This window comes from Lithobates pipiens, unplaced genomic scaffold (genome assembly GCF_037356315.1).
Source record: "Lithobates pipiens isolate NorthernLeopardFrog02 unplaced genomic scaffold, aLitPip1_a1.2 Scaffold_22, whole genome shotgun sequence".
NCBI classification, from domain to species: Eukaryota; Metazoa; Chordata; class Amphibia; order Anura; family Ranidae; genus Lithobates; species Lithobates pipiens.
In genome coordinates, this window is record NW_027507784.1 from 250,552,963 (window position 1) to 250,574,302 (window position 21,340).

At 45.3% G+C, this 21,340-nt stretch overlaps 1 protein-coding gene across 1 annotated transcript in view; it reads right to left on the reverse strand.

Moving 5' to 3' along the window:
- Nucleotides 1-21,340, reverse strand: part of SMG1 (SMG1 nonsense mediated mRNA decay associated PI3K related kinase) — a gene marked incomplete in the record, with an annotated part of 420,057 nt that overhangs the window by 14,697 nt on the left and 384,020 nt on the right. The window contains 6 exon segments of the mRNA XM_077448938.1: nucleotides 2,157-2,336; nucleotides 2,426-2,578; nucleotides 2,819-2,956; nucleotides 10,104-10,573; nucleotides 18,897-19,086; nucleotides 19,171-19,321. Of these exon segments, the coding sequence (XP_077305064.1) occupies nucleotides 2,157-2,336; nucleotides 2,426-2,578; nucleotides 2,819-2,956; nucleotides 10,104-10,573; nucleotides 18,897-19,086; nucleotides 19,171-19,321 (1,282 nt within the window).

Sequence of the window (21,340 nt, forward strand, 5' to 3'; positions counted from 1 at the left end):
ATTCTACGCATGTGTACCAACCCAAGCGCAAGGCGAGAGGTCTGAATGATGGAATCCCTGATAGCATCAACAGCAAAACACAAAGCCGCTGGTAGGTTAGGTAACCCCGGGCTTGCTGTTCAGGTAAATCTTTAAGCACCTATTTAACATGGTCTCTCAAATATTGACAGACGCCAATTGCTGCCACTGCAGGTTGAGCTACTGAACCTGCCAAGGAGAAAATGTTTAATAGGAATTCCAATTTTTTATCAGTTGGATCCCTAAGCATCTGAGCGTTGTCAACAGGACAAGTCAGGCTTTTGTTTACGGAGGAAATGGCGGCGTCAACTGCCGGTATACCCCACATCTTATTAAATTTTTCCTCCATAGGATAAAGTGTAGAAAACTTTTTAGGAGGAAACTTATCTGGGCGATCCCACTCAGAATAGATAAGCTTTTCAAGTAAACCATGAACAGGAAAGGCATGTGTAGTTTGAGGCGGTTTCGTTGAACCAAGAGAAGAAGTGGGTTAACTGACTCAGGTATGGGTAACTTAAATGTGGAGCGGACCAATCTAGCAAGAAATTGCACCAACATCTTCTCATCCTGAGAAGCTGAAGAGGGCCCTTCTCCACTAGATTCCTCAGAAGTGGAATCATCAGTCTCCTCCCGATCCTCTGAGGGGGATTCCTCTCCTTTATCCCAGAGTTCCTCACTCTGAGGGTCCTGGGTGACAGAGAGGGGCCTAGTGCGTTTATTTCCACTGAGTGAAGACGTGATTAAGGCCACTAATCTTTCCTCTAAACCGTTTATGGTTGAGGAAAAAACCTCCTGTATAAAGTATAGAGGGGCTGAAGTGCCAGAAGCACCTGCAGCCCCTGACCCTGTCGGCTCTCCCTGGCTAGCCTCCCCGGGTCCTGCAGGGGGGGGGGGGGTTCCTCAGAGCCTGAAGGGGACCCCTTGGAGCCCCTATTCTTCGGGGTACTTGTACCTCTTCTACCCATAGTGCAAAGCAACAAAAGGTAGAGGTACCACAAAAAATGCACTGACTGCTGAGCACTGTAGTTCAGAAACTGCCACTGCTGCCAAGACTCAGTCTGGTGCCTAAGTAAATGCTGCCTGGGAATGTCTGCGTCCTCCACACTTACATGAACCTGTGAGCTCTGTGTTCCTCCATAGGCTGTTGCTATAATTGATAATATAGATCGCAATAAAAAAAAAAAAAAAAAGGATTGGTAAACTGCAATGTATTACATATTTGGTTTTGGGTTTAATACCGCTTTAAATTATGCATGGGTGATTGTAGAGCATTTGTCTCAATTAAAACTGCCTAGAGTTTAGCTTTAAAGGTATAGTGCACCTTTTGAAAACATTAAATGCATTCACATTAATAAAAAAGCTTTGTGTAATTAATAATTATTGTATTAGAGCCTGTAAAACATTGCAACCTTGATTAGTGCTTTGATGGTGCAATGCACAGGTTCCTGAAGTCTATCCCCCCAGGTCCCTAAAGAGATACAGACCTTTGGGATTAAATTCAAAAACAGGGTGCTCCAGGAAGAACCACCTTACAATGTTATGTTTCACGTTAGGCCCTAAATATGGGAGTAACAATAAACCTGGTCAAAAAGGTGGATTTTAAAATCTGTTTTTTCACAGCCATTTAACCCCTTCTAAATGAGAAAGTAATGTCTGATCAGGGGCATTTACCTGTTGAGCTCCTTACTTCCTACTGCAGCCAATGCTGAAGCTCAATTGCTCAGACATTCCCAAGCAATGTCCCCAATATTGAGCACTGCTTGTGGAGGCTGTTTTTGGCCTGCTTGAGGAATATCAATCACCTCTGTCAGTTGGCATATTGTACAAACCCTTCTTTGGAGAAAATCTCCTTAAGCGCAAGGTCCAAGACTTCACAATTATTTGGAGAGAGCCTCCTCGAAAACAGGGTTCAGGTCTTTCCTCTACTTTACAGAAACCATAGCATCTGAGCATTGCAGTGGGCCTTACTGTCATCTTCAGGAAGACATTGTTTTGTGTACAAACAGCCTTAGTTATCACGAAAGCTATCAACAAATCCAGTCCATTAGTGGCACTGTGAAGAGTTGCAGCTATATATTTGACCAAATCTTCATCCTAGCTTGCTACAAAAGATAGTTACCTACATCAGCAACACTTACCACTCTTTTCAAAAGCCGAAGCTCCAACTCAGATACTGAGCTATTGAACTGGGAGGCAAATGAGCACATCTGTTGACAACGTTTAAGGAGCTCAAACAAACCAGTGTCCATGCTTAGAGTCTCTGTAGTCCGAGTGCGTAAACTTTCAAAGTGTATGATGGTGCTACAAAGGAAGGTGACCTAAAAAAAAAAAAAAAAAAAAAGACAGATTACATATTGGTCTTCAAAAGAGTCAGCCACAAAAGGTTTAACTACACAGGACCATCTACCTGGTTAGTTCTTTGGTTTTCTTTCAGTACAAAATTCCTTCTCTCTGTAATAGTAGCCTCAAAGTCTTGAAGAACTGGTGCCAATGCAGGATTTGCTCCTCCTGCCCATTTCAAGCGCTGCTCAATGCTGGCTTCTAAAGCAGCTAGTTTTTCCTGCAGGTGTGCCAAGAGGAAATTAAAAGGGGAATTATTTTACTAAAGCCTTTACATTTGCAAATTGTATAATAAAAAGGTGCGTTCCATAACTGCTACAAGCAACAAAAAGTTCCCAATGAATTCTCTGTGGAAATATGACTGGCCCATTAACCTCAGCCCTCTAACAATGCCTATTTGGCCATGCAAAAAACAAGCAAATATAAACATTCCAACCAAACAGCATTTTCAGTGGGGCACCTGGACTGCTGCAATAGACGAGTCAATCTGTCCAAGCGTATGAAGCTTCTTCTTCATGCTGGTTAAGATGGCAGAGCGAGGAGGAGGAGTAACAGATGTTGCTTGTGGGCGACTAATCAGGAAGTCCTCGTGCTGCCACTGGAACGTAAAATAAATTTCAGTCATTAAAAGGTCAGAATCAGAGATTACAGTGATTTATAGCTGGAAACAGTTTAGAGCTAGCTACAAAATCACCAACTTTGGTAGCTAATCATGTAATCCAGGGGGCATAGCTCAGATTTTTAGCTGCAAAGATTTAGACAAGCCTAGTTTTATGATCAAAAGCTTAAAGAAAGCCTATGATCAGAAACAAATGGAGCCTGCCATTGCAAACTTCAGAAATTGTTAGTTGTCTGGCTGTAAAGCCGACTCTGACTAATACATTGCGTTGACCTGTCTTTTCTTAGACTTTCTTGATTTGCATATTTGTTCTGGATCACTGAGTCAAAGATTGAGGCTGGATTCACACTAAGATCGCATGCAGCTCACAGCAGGGGCCACCACAGATGTGTGAACCAGCTCCATTGGCTCAATTTCCTGTCATGCGGATTAGATGCAGCGATATTCGCATCCAATTCCCACTGGGTCAGCACAACAGCCAGAATAGGAATTTCAGAAGAAGCTCAGCATTATTCCAGCTAAGACCGTTATCGCACCAAGTCTCCACACCATATACATTTCTCAAAATGCGCAAGTTGAAAATGCCTCTACAAGATCCTCTTCTACGCCCACCTCACCCTCCTCAATATTTTTTCTGAAGAGGTTAGCAGGATCAGGGTCATACCCCTGAATAGATTTGGGTGGTGAAGAGGAAGTAGAGTGTGTTTTGGCCCTGGAGACTATAAGCTTTAATAAGAAAGGTTGCCTGCCGAGCACATGAGGGAGCTGCACTAATCTAGGACCTTGCACTGGTGCAGAACAGCAGCTATCACCTGCAGCATTTTGCTAGTTTTCCTCACCACTGTCCATAGCCAAGTGCTATTAGACCCTCTGCTTATCGGTGCCTTACTTTAGCCATTGCTGGGGGGGGGGGGGGTCCCCTGTGGGGTATTCATGAAATTAATGCAGAATGAGAGGGTATTTCTGTCTGTTATGTTTACAATTATAACAGAAAGTGAAAGTAAAAAAAAAAAAAAAAAAAATAGGATTTTTCTCTTCTATTCACTGACCGACACAGCTCCTCTCTGTAACTAAATGGGACGTCCCCAAGCAGTGCCAAACGAGGGGTGAGAAAAAACAGCATTAAAACTTCATCCACCATGGCAAGTGGGAACTAGTGAAACTAAACCCACAAAAAAACAGCAGTGTACGGAAAAACACACCGCCATAACCAGGCACTCTCAACAGAGGAGAGATCCCCAACACCGCAATCTTTTTTGCGGAAGTAATACAACAGTACATTAACAAACAGTAATGCATTTTATCAAACTACAGGGGAAAAAAATAAAAAATAAAAATAAAATCACAATTGCAACTACACGGCCGCCTGCAAAACTTTGCTGCCAACACAGGCATCAGCCGATGCACTGACGTCTACCTGGTAGAACTTGGTAAACGTATGGACAGACGACCAGGTCGCCGCCTTACACACCTGAGCAACAGACGCTTAGTGTTGGAAGGCCCAAGACGTTTCGATGGCTCTTGTAGAGTGGGCCGTGACTGGAAAGGGGGGCACCTGCCTCTTCAAGGCGTAGGCTTGGACTACAATCTGTCTGATCCACCTGGAAATGGTGGCCGACGAGACCGCCATACCCTTCTTTGGACCAGCCACCGAAACAAACAGTGAGTCTGACTTCTGAAAGGGAGCCGTGGCAGACAAGTACACCTTCAGAGCCCTAACCACATCGAGAGTGTGAAGGGCCACCTCTTTGGGGTGCTTTGGCTTAGGACAACGATGATAATACAATGTCCTCATTGATATGAAAAGCTAAAACCACCTTTGGTAGAAAGGACGGTTGCGGACACAACACCACCTTATCCCTGTGGATGACCAGATAAGGCGACTTGCAGGACAAGGCCGCCAGTTCCGAAACCCTCCTGGCCGATGTGATGGTCACTAGAAAGACCACCTTCTGTGAAAGGGTCAACAGGGGAATCTCCGAGATATTCTCAAACGGCGGCTTCTGAAGCGCCAACACCAGGTTCAAATCCCATGGGGGTAACGGTGGACGCACCGGAGGGATTATATGTCGAACCCCCTGAACAAAGGTACTCACTAATGAGTGAGATGCCAGAGGTCGCTGAAAAAAAAACCCCCCAAAAAAACCAAAGACAGCCAGGGCTGAAATTTGCCCCTTAATGGTGCTCAACGCCAATTTCTGGTCTACTCCTTGCTGAAGAAACAGGATCCTGGATATAGAAAAGGAGCGCGGATGCTACCCTTTCTCCTCCCACATGGAGATGTAAGCCTTCCAGGTACGGTGGTATATCTTCCGTGAAGATTTCTGCGCCCTCAGCATAGTTGGAATCACCGAGTCCGACAGACCCTGGTTCCTCAGCAACTCAATAGCCATGCCGTTAAAGCCAGCGATGGTAAAGCAGGGTGAAAGATTAGACCTTGAGATAGGAGGTCCACATACATCGGCAGTCGCCAGGGAGTGTCTGCCACCAGACGCACCATGTCTGCGTACCAGGGCCGCTGAGGCCAATCTGGGGCAACCAGGATTACTGGGATCCCCTCGGCTTCCACGCTGCGAAGCAGACATGGCAACAGTTTTAGTGGAGGAAAGGCGTAGATCAGCTGGTACTGATCCCACGGAGCCACCAGCACGTCTGCCCAGGGATCCCTTGTCCTGGACACGACATCTTCCGAATGAGACGGGAGACCAACAAATCCACGTCTGGTGTGCCCCATTTCAGGCACAGCAGCCTGAATATCTCCAGATGCAACGCTCATTCTCCTGGGTCCAGCACCTGACGACTCAGATAGTCCGTCTGCCAATTTTCCACCCTGGGATGTAAATGGCTGACAGAGCCGGAACGTGCCGCTCTGCCCACCGAAGTATGTGAGCGACCTCCCGAGCAGCGGCTGAGCTTCATGTTCCCCCTTGGTGATTTATGTACGCCACAGCCGTGCCGTTGTCTGACTGTATCCTGGTCGGATATCCTTGAAGACACTTCGACCACGTGTGGAGGCACAGCCTGATCGCTCGCAATTCGAGCAGATTGATCGGCAACCTGGATTTGTCCGTCGACCAGAGGCCCTGAGCCGCCTGAATCCCCATCACTCCACCCCAGCCAGACAGACTGGCGCCCATAGTGACCACCATCCATTTCAGAGGAAGGAATGATTTTCCGGACTGAATCACCGGGGACCTCAACCACCAAATCAGGGAGTCCCTGACTGGCTGGCTCACCTGGATCTGCCGATCCAGGGGCAACGGAGATTTGTCCCATTTTGTCAAGATCTCCTTCTGCAGGACTCTGGTGTGGAACTGGGCATAAGGTACTGCCTCGAAGGAGGCTACCATGAGCCCCAGCACCCGCATGCAAAAACGGAGTGACGACCATTTGCTGTTCATCAATAGTTTGACCGCAGATCTGAGAGTCAGCAATTTGTCTGAGGGGAGAAAAACCCTTGCTTCCCTGGAGTCCAATAGTAACCCCAGGTACTCCAGACGCTGAGTCGGTACCACCACCGACTTCTTTAGGTTAAACAGCCACCCAAATGCTTGCATGGACTGCAAGGTGATCGCCACATCCTCCTCTAATTCTGAGGCAGAAGAAGCTCTCAGAAGGAGATCGAGGCAACCCACGATCGCGATCCCGCGTTGTCTCAACAACGCCAACACTGGAGCCAGTACTTTGGTAAAGACTCGGGGGGCTGATGCCAGGCCAAAAAGAAGGAAGAGCCACAAACTGGTAGTGGGCTTCCTCGACTGCCAAACACAGAAACTTTTGATGCCGAAGGCATATGGGTATGTGCAGGTAGGCATCCTAAATGTCCAAGGCCGCCAGGAAGTCCCCTTGATGGAGTGCAGCAACTACTGAGCAAACTGATTCCATTCTGAACCTCTACACAGTGATTGAGGGCTTTTAGGTCCAATATTGGACGTACCCCTTCCTTTTTGGGAACCATCGATTTGAGTAGAACCCCTGGAAGCGTTCCGATTCCGGAACCGGTTCAATCACCCCCTGATTCAGCAAGTCCCTCTCCGCCCCTAACAGGGCCTCCCGGAGAACCGGGGAAACGGGTATGCTGGAGGGAAAGGATCTGTTTGGCGGCCAAGAGAGAAACTATCTTGTAACCTGTGGAAATCAGATCGCAGACCCATTGGTCTGATAACCGGGAGGGCCAACGGGCTGCAAACTCCCGAAGAGGACCCCCCCCACCCGGGACATGGGTGGGGGCAAACCTTCATGCGGTAGCACTTTTGTTCGCAGGCTTGCGGTTCCAGGGACGCTTCTGACCATCCGTGATGTCGGGCTGTGGTCGTTTTGCCGAAGCACCGGGAGGACATAAAAGCCGCTTGTGAGCGGAAAAGGAGGGCCCTTGCCTGAAGTATGGCTCCTTAGCCTTCCTGGCCTGTAGGAGTAGTGTACTCTTCCCACCCATAGCATTTTTAATAATGTCATCCAACGAGGCTCTAAAGAGCCATTCGCCAAGGAAGGGAAGATCTGTCAGGGCTTTCTTGGATGCTTGGTCAGCAGACCAGCATTTCAGCCAAATGAGGTGCCTTAGCACCATGGCTGACACTGAGGCCCTGGATTGCAGAGGGAGAGTATCTAGGGGCGCGTCACAAATGTACTTAAGGCCATGCACTAGTTGGTCTGCTAGTTCCACGCAGACAGGGGAGGCATTCTGCTTTCCCAATTCACAGTGCAAAAGTTTTGCCCACTCAGTCAGTGTCTGCGACACACCAGTGCGGATGCCAGTACAGGTCGCCCGGCTGACTCCCACAACCGTAAACAAGGAACCAACCACTGCTTCCGCCTTCCTGTCCGTGGCATCCTTGAATGCAGGAGTCCCCTCAACCGGGATCGTGGTTACTTTATTTAACCTAGATACTGGGGAGTCCACGACTGGAGGAGCCGACCACTTTTTGAGACGGTTTTCCTCAAAGGGGTAATGCACAGCCAAATTTTTGGGGACCGAAAAAGTCAGTTGCGGGCGACCCCATTCCCTGTAGATGAATTTGTTAAAATAAGTCAAATACGGGAACACCTTAGGTGAACGTGCTAGCTTGCGGGACCCAATAGGGACCGGTACATCATCAGAGGAATCCGCTGGCTCCGGAATCTTCAGGATGTCACGCACAGCTGTGATAAGTGCTCCAACAAGCGCCTTGTTGTGCCCGACCCCGGAATCATCCTCGCTATCCTGGTCAGCCACATCTGATAGGTCAGAGCAGGGGTCTCCAACCACAGCAGGGCCTGAGTCTGCATCAGAGCTCTCCCCAGAGGACAGGGGGGGGGGGGGGGGGTGTGTTTCGGGGGCCTCTTCCGTGCACCTTTCGTGCCACCTCTATCTTAGCAACATAGGAGTTAACTGCTGGTGACCCGGTTGCTATAGCCTGGATTTCGGGGGAAGAAACACCAGTTTCTGAAGCCATGCTGACCCTAGCCTGTCTGGCACCTGCAAGGGGACTTAGGACAGTGAAGGTCCCACCCTCCTGCTGCCGCCGGGTGTGGGGGGGGGGGGGGGTACTTAGCGCTAGACTCACCACCCTGGGGTGTTCTGTGATAGCCACAGCAGTGCCTGTAGTCCCTAGGAGGTTCCCAGTTGCAGAGAGGTGAAAACTATCAGCAGCAGCTCCCACCAGCGGTGCAAGGATCTGCAGAGCAGCTTCAAGGATCTGCAGAGCAGCTTCAAGGATCTGCAGAGCAGCTTCAAGGATCTGCAGAGCAGCTTCAAGGATCTGCAGAGCAGCTTCAAGGATCTGCAGAGCAGCTTCAAGGATCTGCAGAGCAGCTTCAAGGATCTGCAGAGCAGCTTCAAGGATCTGCAGAGCAGCTTCAAGGATCTGCAGAGCAGCTTCAAGGATCTGCAGAGCAGCTTCAAGGATCTGCAGAGCAGCTTCAACCATCTGCAGAGCAGCTTCAACCATCTGCAGAGCAGCTTCAACCATCTGCAGAGCAGCTTCAACCATCTGCAGAGAAGCTTCAACCATCTGCAGAGAAGCTTCAACCATCTGCAGAGAAGCTTCAACCATCTGCAGAGAAGCTTCAACCATCTGCAGAGAAGCTTCAGCGTTCAGCAAAGAGCCATCCAGCATCCTGCACACACACAGTGGATACAAGAAGCAGCAAGAGAAAGCACATGTAATGTTGCCACAAGAGGCCAGCGGTGAAAAAGGTGCTCAGGCTTTAAGAAAATGGCCGCCAATGTAATCAATAGGAATCCTAAAGAAAATGGCTGCTGAAGCTCACCAGGGGAATATATAGCTTTCCCAAATCCAAGATGGCCGCCGGAACGGCGCCATGCGGTGACAGAGCAAAAAAATAAACGTGCTGCCTGCTCACGCTCAATGGCCGGACTGGGGAGACCACAAGGATATCATTAACCAGCCTGTTACCCAGCCGGCAGTTGATAGATCACAGGATCTTTCATCTTGCGCAAAAAGCAGCAAACCTGCAGCAAAAATATGGACCAAGAGGCCCGCAGTGTTTCCTAGGTCATTTTCCTTGCTAGGCAAAATAAAAACTGACGCTGTTAGGAGCAGTGGGAAGGGTTGATAGCACGGGGCACGCCTCCCTGGGGCGGGATTAAAGTTCTGTGTATTGTGTAACAATTTTGCCTAGTTTCTCCTAATGGCAGGCTATACAACCCATTTAGTTACAGAGAAGAGCTGTGTCGGTCGGTGAATATAAGAGGAAAAACTTTTTGTAAAAGCTTCTACAGAGGAGGCCCATCACCTAAGGACATTAGCAAAAAACTGAAATCCCACAGAGTGGATGGGGTTATATGAAGGTGAATTGGGGGGTGTTCCCAGCAAAGCTTTGGCTAGTGTCCAATTACCTGATGGTAGTGGCATACAACTCATGGTCTATGACTACAGCTCCTGTACAATTAAGATAAATAGATTTTCTGGTAGACGTTAATGAACACTGTATCGTCATCCTATCACAACTTCTCTAACTGAACTATTTACTCCCAGCCTGACCTGCCTTCAAGTTTGTTTTAAGTATAAACATTTAATGTACTATGTTATATATATATATATATATATATATATATATATATATATATATACATATACACACACACACACACATGCTTTTTAGTATTTAGCGGTACAAAAATTACCTGAAACATTGCAATGTGAAGCTGCACACGCTGCATACTGGTTTTACAGGAAGCAATGTTTGTTTCTAGACGGCGCACCAAGTCTTGTTTCTTCCAGGCAGTGTCATAAGAGCTGGCTAAGACAGTAGCTCTGTTCATCACGAGCTGGGAAAATCTGGAGATCTGAATGTTGTGCTCCACAGCCTTTTTACAGAGATCATCAACGGAAACTTTACTTTCTGCCCCAAAGTCTTTGGCTTCCACTTGAGCAATAATATCTACACCCAAAGCACTAATGAAGCTGCACAATGTCAGTCCCAGAGCCTGAGTAGGTAAGCCAATCAAGAGTTGCCTCACAAAGTCAGCTGTAAAAGATTTGATTGGTTTGGCCATTTGGTCTTCACTAAAGCAAGAGTTTCTGTACATTGTTTTTACATTGACCAGCTGCACAGGTCCATTACCAGCAGTTTGTTCATCAATCGGGCATTTCCCTGTGTAGAGAAAGCAAAAGCAAAATTTCATATGTAGCAGGTAAAAGTAAACCCATCAAAAACCTTTGATGTACAAAATGCAGTAAACAGAAGAAAAACTAAGTCAAATAAATTTTTGGAGTGACTACCCTGTGGCTTCAAAACCACATCAAGTCTTCTAGGTACACTTGCACACACGTTTTTGAAGTAACTCAGCTGTAAGGATGAGCACAGGCGTGTTCGCAAGCTGCAAGTGCACAGCCCGCCAGCAAGTCGGCACTGCACAGCGCTAATCACAGGCAGTGAGACATTGTCCCTATGCGCGGCTGCAGAGATCGGGAAATGTCTCACTGCCTGTGATTAGCGCTGTGATGTTCAGACTTCCTGGCGGACTCCACACGTGAGGCTTGTGAACACACCTGAGCTCATCCTTACTCAGTAGGTAGGTTTTTCCAAACATCTTGGAGAACTAACCACAGATCTTCTGTGGATGTAGGCGGCCTCAAATCCTTCCGTCTCTTTATGTAATTCCAGACTATGTTGAGATCAGGCTTCTGTCCGGGCCAAACCATTACTTCCTCCCAATGTAAAGCATCGTTGTGCTTTACATTGGGAGGAGGTAGGACGTGATGTCACCTTGATGCCAAGATTGTGCTCGGGGCTCAGAACTCTGGCCAGAAACGACTTGGCTAACACTAATGCTTTTTTAACTTGTCAGTGGAGACACATGTGAATGTAAGTGGAATGTATTGCTTTTAGAAAATAAATATTTTAAAAAAAAGTTTACATGCTTTTGGAGCTCCTTTCCTTCCTCTTGTTACCTATATATGAATATCGAATACACAAGTTTATTAAAGGAGTATACAGTTGGAGATAATCATCCCAGGAGTAGCGCGCAGTTGCTGGTTTATAATGTTACCAGCAATAAGTTCTAGGGAGTCCATGTAGTACTTGTAGCGGTGGATCACACTTGGTGTTTTTTGAGCACATACCTGAAGATTCAAATTGAAGAAATTCCGTAAAACATTTCTTTCACATTTGGTGGCATTTTGGCACTTTTCAATTCATTATTATTCTTAAATTTGGCACATATTAATTTTCTTGTATTTATGTTCACTCAAAGTTTTTTGGGATGTAATATATTGCACAGGACACTTTCATGTATATTGATTTGAGATAATAGGATTTTGATAACGGCTTACCTGTAAAATCCTTTTCTTTGAAGTACATCACGGGACACAGAGCCATAGAAGTTACTATGTGGGTTATGGGCCACCTTCAGGTGACGGAAACTGGCACACCCTAAGACAAAGTGCACTCCCTCCTATATAACCCCTCCCACTTCTGGGAGTACCTCAGTTTTGTAGAAAAGCAATACACCTGTATACCCAAGAAGGGAGGGACCTCTGCGTTCTGTGATGTACGTCAAAGAAAAGGATTTTACAGGTAAGCAGTTATAAAAAATCCTATTTTCTTATTGTACATCACGGGACACAGAGCCATAGTAGTTACTATGTGGGATGTCCCATAGCAATGGCAATTGAAGGGAGGGAGACGCAACAAAAAAGTAGGCCAAAAAAAGAGGCTAGGGGACTCATACTGCAGTCCACTATGCCCAAAGGCAATATCCTCATGACCTTTAACATTGATTTCATAAAATCTGGTAAATGTATGAACAGAAGACCAAGTTGCGGCCTTACAGATCTGAGCCATAGAGGCCTGATGATGCACCTCAAAAGCGGCACCAACCTCCCTGGTTGAGTGTGCTGTAACATGAAAAGGAGGAATTTTCTTCTTTAAGTCATAAGCTTGATCAATCACTTGACAATTCCATTTGGAAATTGTGGACTTTGATGCTGCCTGTCCCCTTTTTTGACCTTCTAGCAGTACAAACTTGAGCGGTCGCTTTTAAATAGACTCTGATCACTCTTACTACATCAAGGGAATGTAGTGCCTTCACTTCCCTAGATTGAGGCTCTGGGAAGAAGGTAGAATAATATCCTGGATTAAATAAAAACCTGTCACCACTTTTGGTAGGAACTCCGGATGAGGACGCAAAACCACCTTATATTTATGCATGATCAAATATGGCTCTTTCCAAGACAGAGCCGCTAGATCCGATGCTCTTCTAGCAGAAGAAATGGCAACCAAAAACATTTTTCTTGTCAAAAGAACCAAGAAAATTTCCCATAAAGGCTAGGATTCTGTAGGATTCTGTAACGCCGATAAGACCAAATTTAAATTCCAAGGATTTAGAGGTGCCTCGATAGGGGGATTAATCAGTGTTACTCCCTGAATAAAATGATGCACCAGAGAGTGAGAAGCAAGAGGCTGTTGAAAAAGAAAAAAAAGACAAGGCCGAGATCTGGCCCTTGATAGTATTCAAGGCCAGCTTCATTTCTAATCCCATTTGCAGGAAATCAAGGATCCTACCTATGACATACTTCCTGGGGTGCCAACCCCTGGATCCGAACTAAGAAACATATGCCTTCCAGACTCTACAATAAAGGATTCTGGAAGCCGGATTCCTGGAAATCACCAAAGTAGACACTACTGAGGGAGATAACCCATGGTCCCTTAGAATGTGGGTTTCAATAGCCAAACCGTTAAATTTAGCGTCTTTAAAGTAGGATGGAATACCGCACCTTGTGCGAGAAGGTCTGGCCATAATGGCAGAGTCCAAAGGACTCCTCCCGCCATCTTTATGATCTCGGCAAACCAAGATCTTCTGTGCCACCAGAATCACCTCCTTTTGTTCCTGTGGAGAAGTAGCAGAACTGGAGGAAACGCATAGATCAGTGCAAACTGATCCCATGGGAAGACTAATGCGTCTGTTCCACATGCTAGCGGATCCCTCGTTGTTGACACAAAGTTGTCGACTTTGTTGTTGAATCTGGACACGAACAGGTCCACGTCCGAAATACCCCATCTCTGAAATATCGCTAGGAAAAGGTCAGGGTGAAGAGACCATTCCCCCGGAAATAATTGTTGGCGACTCAAATAGTCTGTCTGCCAATTTTCTATTTCCGGAATGAAAATCGCCGATAGGCAAGGAATGTTGTTTTCTGCCCAAGCTAGAACATGATTAACCTCTTTTTGGGCTGCACGACTTCTCGTGCCCCCCCTGGTGATTGATGTAAGCCACACCCGTGGCATTGTTGGATTGAATCCCGACAGAACAATCCCGTAGTCTGAGTGTCCAAGATTCTAGGGCCAGATGTACTGCCCGAATCTCCAAAATGTTGATAGGCAAGGTCCTACTGACTTGGACCATCTCTCCTGGACAGAATCTTCTTCCAGGACTGCTCTGTTGTGATCACTTTCCAGGATACTGGCAGCAAAAATGTCCCCTTTGGGAGGTTGCTGAATATCAACCATCAATTTAGGCTCTGACGTACGTTGGGAGACAAGCGTATTGGAAAATCCAAAGCCTGAACCTTCTTGCTCCAGGCCGACTGGATGGTGTTTTGTAGCAGTCTTGAGTGAAACTGCGCGTAAGGGTTGGCCTCAAAGGAGGCCACCATTTTCCCTAAATCTCATGCACAGCCAACTTTTTTATTTGTTTTGACAAATTGAATTAGTCCTATAACTGGAACTGATTCTTGTCTGGGGTAGGGATACCTTCTTATGTACGGTGTCTATGACCAGCCCCAAGTACTGTAATCTCCTTGATGGTTTTAAGGAGGATTTTTCTAGGTTGAGTATCCAACCCAGAGATTCCAGGTAGTTTACAGCTGTGACCAGACTTTGGTTTAGACTAGAGACTGAATGATTTATTAAAAATAGATTGTCTAAATAGGCTAGGACCATTATGCCCTGAGCCCTTAATCCGGCTAAAGGAGGTGCCAGAATATTTGAGAACACCCGCGGTTCTGTGGCAAGACCAAATGGCAGGGCCACAAACTGAAAATTATGATTTTATACCTCGAAGTGTAGAAAATTCTATTGAGCACGAAATATTGGCACATGGAGATATGCATCCTCGATATTGATTGATGCCAAAAACTCCCCTCCTTGCATGATGGAACAATTGATCGGATTGATTCAATGTGAAAGGACCGGATATTTAAGTGCTGATTCAGATCTTTGAGATCTAGAATGGGTCTTACCTCTCCATTTGGTTTTGGAACCGTGAAAAAAAGGTTTGAATAAAAACCTGTGCCCTGTTCCTCTAAGGGAACCTCTGATATCACCAGCTGGGATAAGAGATGATCCAGAGCTAGAAAGACTTTTTTCTCTAGATCCCTGGGAACATTTAGAAAAACAAGGAGATGGAAACTCTCAGAACTCTAGTTTGTAACCTAGAGAAACTGAGGAAGCCACCCATCTTTATTGACATTATTCCTGCCAGATCTTTGAAAATTGCAGGAGCCACCCCCCCACCCGAGCAAGTGGGGGGGGGGGGCGCCCCTTCATAAGGAGGCTTTAGCATTCTGCTTTGTGGGCTTTCTGCCCAAGACCTCTTTGACCCTGCTGCTGCCCTCTTCCCCTAGACCCTGACAGGGGAGGCCGTTAAGACTGCCTAGAGGCTGATGCACGCTTAAAAGGAGAATGTTTAAACGTCTACTTTACTGGTAAAAAAACACTTTTCTTTTGGAAGAGATCCTTTTGGATGTATTTATCCAGATCGTCCCTAAATAACCGTTTACCATGAAAAGGGAAACTGCCCAAGAGCTTCTTACACGGTGCTTTGGCCGACCAATATTTCAGCCACAGAACTCTGCGAGAATGCACTTGTCCTAGCATAAGCCGTGAGGCTTGCATGACAGAATTTTTCATAGCATTTACTGTGAAACATAGTGCGTGTTATACGCCAGCCCATTGCTGGGCCTGCTGATCAGGCAGAACTTTAAGTATCTCCACAAACTGTTCCTTAATGGACTAAGATAAACCAATAGCCGCAAGAACCAGCTGCGCTACAGAACTTGCTAAAGACATTGCTTTTAGAAAGAAGCTCCAACTTTTTATCTGTTGGATCCTTTAATATTAGCGCATTATCCACCAGACATGTGAGACTCTAGTTCACTGAGGTGATTGCAGCATCAATTGCTGGAACCCCCCCATTTCTTATATAAATCCTCTGCCATAGATAGAGTATGATGGATAGAGTGTGGATAATATTCTTTATCCAGATGTTCCCATTCAGAATATATAAGCTTTTTAAGCCATGAATGAATAGGAAAGGCACCCCCAGATGGGGGAGGTTTTTGGTGATCGCAAACCAGAGGCGGGTTCATCAAGAGCCTGTACTTCAGGCAGCAAAAAGGTTAAACAAACCAACTTAGTAAGAGAGAGTACAAGCAACCTGTCTTGTGATACTAACTCCCTCTATATTAGGATCCTCAGAAGAGGATATATTAGAATCTTCCAAATTTCTTTGAAGATCTTCCCGATCCCCTGCCTCTTGCACCTCAATAAGAGGGTCCAGAGCACTAGATGGGGATCTGCGAAGTTTAGACCCCACTATGGAGAGTGATCATAGCATCAATCTTCTTTTCCAAATTAAAAATGGTAGAAAACCTCCTGTGCGATATATACAGGGACTGAAGTGTCCAGCGCAGCTGCAACAACAGTCTTCCCTGATGGCTCAATCTGACCAGCCGCATCACTTTCAGAGGAGGATGACATTGTTTTGGAAACGGATTTAGTTTTTTGTAAAACCACTAACCCCTTAGAGGAGTTCCTGGTCCCTTTTCCACTCATAGCCTGAAGCATAAAAATACCAAAAAGAATGTACACTGCTATGCTATAGTCCAGCGCTATAAGCTGCTATTAATACCTAGCCTGGTAAAGAAATAATGTGTCAAAAGGAAATGCCTGTGTCACCAAACACTGCTTCCAGTGGAGCTCAGTACAGTACATCTTTACTCGTGACCAACATCTTAGACACTAGCGAAAAAACGGAGGTGCTCCCGGTAATGGGAGGGGTTATATAGGGAGTGCACTTCTGATTTTAGGGCATGCCAGTGTCCATCACCTATTGGTGGTCTATTAACCACATAGTAACTATGGGTCCGTGTCCCCTGATGTATGAAAAGAAAATGTGGAATGGACCAATTCGGTGAGAGATTGTACGAACAACTTTTCCAGCGAACCTGATCCTTCCATATTAGAAGAGACATCAGCCTCTTCCTGGTCCTTAGAGAAATTTGTCATCTCTTGCCCCTTGTTCCTCAGCATGAGGGTCCTGAGCAATGGACAGGGATCTGCTATGCTTAGTCCCACTCTGAGATGCGATTAAAGCATACATTTTTTGCTCCAAAAAGTAAAATACCTCCTTAGTAACGTTTTCTTAGTTGAAGAAAAAACCTCCTTAGTAATATACACAGGGGCTGGAGTAATTGCCCCTCTTGATGGCTCACTCTGACCAGCCATATTACTCTTAGGGGAGGATGCCATCTTTTTTGAGATGGTTCTAGGCTGCCATGTGACTATAGTCCTTCTAGAGCCCTTTTTGAGGCGTTTTTGACCCCCCTTCTGACCCTAGCCCAATCCACAAAGCAGATACACTACCAGAAGGAATGCATCCACTGCTTGAGCAATAGTCTAGCTCTGCTGCTGCTATTAATGCTCAGCCTGATGCAGTAGTAAATGTGTCAAAAGGAATGCCTTTGTGACAAAAAACCTCTTGCAAGCCTTTGCTTTTGTGTCCCTCAGCAGCTTGCAACAGCAACAAAAACCCTTCCAGCGCTGGACGCCAGTGCCACGTTAAGCCCCGCCTACAGCTTTTCCGCTTTCTGTTAAAGTTTTGCCTGCGCGAGCTCCAATCCTGTGGGATCAGCAGGGAGAGAGGCAGTAATGGCAAATGGGGGGGGGGGCTTGGAAGCTGCCGAGCAGTGTGCCGTTCCCGCCTTTTTTTTTGAAGCGCTCCTTCCCAAACAACAGGGGAAGAAAAAAAAACAGTACAGGGGGTTGTCTAGTGGGGAGGTAAAACCCTCCCAGACTTACCGGAGGCCTGCTGCCGGCCGGAAGAGAAAACTGCTGTTTCCTGGACACATCGTGAGCTGACAAGCAAGAGACGGTAAGTGCTCTCTACAGCCCCCCCCCACCAGTGGTGACACATAGGCATGACAACATTTACTAATTAAAGGAGACATTCATAAGAAAAATCTTTAAAAATTTCTTTCCCACTTTACATTTACTAGCCATCTGGATTGGTATCAGGCTAAGCCTGCACCCCATGCTCTGGGACACAGGGATATATTTTCACCTACTTTGAGCAGCGCCAAAAGCGATACAACAGCTCAAAGCCCCCACGACCATAGCACTTTTAGTTTATTAGGCTATTCAGCCTGCTAAAAACAAAGGGAGAGTCAGGGGGTGGGAGTAAACTGAGCTCAGCTTGAACTTCACAGTGAAAGTCAACATTTGAATATTTTATTTATTTCAGTTACTTATATAGCGCCATCAATTTACGCAGCGATTTACATATACATTGTACATTAGCCAGCGGGGGCGTGTACGCAGATGTCAGAGATTAACCTGTTGATATTGTGTTCCTGCTAATCAGGAACACAGATGACTGTGTTCTTCATCTAGTGAGTCCATCCCCCACAAAGTTAGACAGCATCCCCTAGGGACACACTTAACCCTTGATCGCCCCTGGTGTTGACCCCTTCCCTGCCAGTGTCATTAGTACAGTAACCGTGTATATTTTTAGCATGGATAACAGCAGTAATGCCACTGGTTCTCAAAAAAGTGTCAGGTTTCAGATCTGTCCACCTCAATGTCCCAGCCCCCCCAAAGAATCGCTGGTCGCGGCCATTACTAGTAAAAAAAAAAAAAGCCATAAATCTCCTAGTTTGTAGAAGCTGTAACTTTTGCGCAAACCAATCGATATATGTTTATTGGGATTTTTTTTTACCAAAAAAAGGTAGTAGAATATATATTGGCCTAAATTGATAAAGGAATTTGATGTTTTTTATTGGGTATGTTCTATAGCAGAAAGTAAAAAATATTGTTTTTTTTTCAAAATTGTTTCTAGAGCAAAAACAAAACAAAAAACAAAAACAAAACAAAAACGCAGAGGTGATCACAAACCACCAAAAGAAAGCTCTATTTCTGGGGAAAAATAAAACGAGGACATCAATTTTACATTGGTACAGCGTTGCACGACCATGCAGTTGTCAGTTAAAATATCGCAGTGCCGAATCGCGAAAAACGGCCTGGTCATTAAAGGGGTAAAACCTTCCATGTTGTAGTGGTTAAACTGAAAATCTCTCAACTTTTCAAACATCAATATAATTGGTGGGTATTACTGTATACTTTACATAGACCTTCACACTCACTCGGCTTGTTGGATTTCTATAAACACAATCATATCTGAAAAGTAACATTTTCTTACCTGACAAGGTTTGAGAAAATATGCCACAAAGGCGGAAGAATTCTCTGATTGTTTGTAATCTTTTCAAGAAAAATATTTCATCCAACACACGACGAAGTTCGTCATCTTCAAAAAAGTTCACCTGTGTACTCCGTGCTTCACGGATGATATCAACCTTTCTCCAAGCATGTGAAATTTCCATCTGTTTTAACTGAAGACATGAGCCACAAGGTAAACATTAAGTATGTTTACAAGAACATGATCAATTCAATGAGATATCAATACATGCCCATACCTTCTCCAATAATAAGCCAAATGCGGTTTCAACTTGAGCAAACATTCCATCAAAGGCAACCAACAGCATTTGTCCAGCAGACATTTTTGGAGTTTCTTCCACAGAGCCATTCCTTGGCTGAATTAACTCTCCATACTGAGAATGAAGTAACCTGTAACACAACATACCTACTAAAGTAATCTTTATTTGGTTAAAATATCTGCAATTACATGTGGAAATATCAGTCTACAAATACAGATGCTGTGTGTGGGCTGGCAGTAATTTAAATGCAGATTAAAAAATAGGATTTTTAGAACAGCTTTCCTGTAAAATCCTTTTCTTGGAGTACATCATAGAACAAAGAGCCTAAAGTATTTACTTAGTGGGTTATAGCTACCTTCAGGTGTTAACACTGGCACACCCAATACAGCAAGTTGGCTCTACTATACAATGCCTCCTCCTTTCAGGAGTACCTCAGTTTTTGTAGCCAAACAATATACTTATACCCCATAAAACAGAGGGGCGGGAGCTCCATGTCCTATGATGAATGAATGAAATACTTATATAGCACACAATGCGAACTGAATCGCCTCTAGTATGATGTACTCCAAGAAAAGGATTTTACAGGTAAGCCGTTATAAAAAAAACTATTTTCTTTAACGTACATCATAGGACACAGAGCCTTAAGTATTTACTTAGTGGGACGTCCCATAGCAATGCTACTTGAGGGGAGGGAGACAACCTGTAGGGCACCCCCAGACCTTGAGGACTTCTACTGCTGCCTGCAGCACACTGCACCCAAAGGCAATATCCTCATTCTTTCTTACATCCACTTGATAAACATTCTTGAATTTATGGACTGAAGACAAAGTTGCGGTCTTGCAGATCTGAGTAAAGGAGGCCTGCTAACGCACTGCCCAAGGAGCATTAACCACTCTTGTAGAGTGCGCCTTAACTTTAATAGGGGGGGATCTTACCCCTTAAATCATAAGTTTTAATTATAACTTGCCGAATCCACTTGGCAACAGTGGATTTTGAAACTGTCCTTTCTTTGGACCCTCTGGCAGAATAAACAAGACCTCAGTCTTACGAAACTGAGCAGTTTTCTTTAAATCAATTTTCACTGCTCTCACTACATCAAGACAACGCAATGACTTTTCTTCCCTGGAACATGGTTTTGGGAAAAACAATGGAAGGACAATATCTTCATTCAGATGAAAGCCTGAAACCACTTTTGGCATCAAATATGGCTCTTTACAAGAAAGAGCAGCCAATTCTGAAACCCTCCTTGCCGAGGCTATAGCAACCAAAAATATCAGCTTCCTAGTCAGAAGGACTAAGGGAATATACTGTAATGGTTCAAATGTCTGTTTTTGTAACACTGACAAAACTAAATTCAAGTCCCAAGGGGTTAAAGGTGATTTAACTGGCGGATTAATATGCATCACCCCTTGTATAAAACCCCAGACTAAAAAATGTGCAGCAATTGGTCTTTGAAATAAAACTGATAAGGCTGAGACTTGGAGCCGATGGTTAGTTAGTAGTAAGGTTGAATAAAGACACCAGTCCATCCAGTTCAACCTGCGTGTCTATAATTGTCTCTATCCCTGTACATTACACACTCACATTGGTCCCTACCCTCAAGGAGCCCACAATCCAAGGTCCCCATTCATATACTAGGGCCAAATTCGGGCAGAAGCCAATTAACCTACCTGCATGTCTTTGGAATGTTGGAGGAAACCGGAGTACCCGGAGGAAACCCATGCAGGCACAGGGAGAGCATGCAAACTCCAGGCAGGTAGTGTCGTGGTTGGGATTCGAACCAGCAACCCTTCTCACTGCTAGGCGAGAGTGCTAACCACTACATCACTGTGCCGCTCCAAATAGTACTTAGGGCCAACTTCATCTCTACACCCAATTGTAGAAAGGCAAGGATTCTGCCTATAATATATCTGAGGGTGCCAACCCTTGGATTCACACCAGGAAACGTAAGTTTTACAAACTCTATAATATATAGCTCTGGAAACTGGTATCCTTGCATTAAAGTTGAGATAACTGACCTGGAAAGCCCATGTTTCTTTAGAATGTGGGTTTCAATAGCCAAGCCGTTAAATTTAGCGTTTGTTAAGTAGGATGGAATATCGGCCCCTGCGAGAGTAGGTCTGGCCTTAGTGGGAGAGGCCAAGGACCC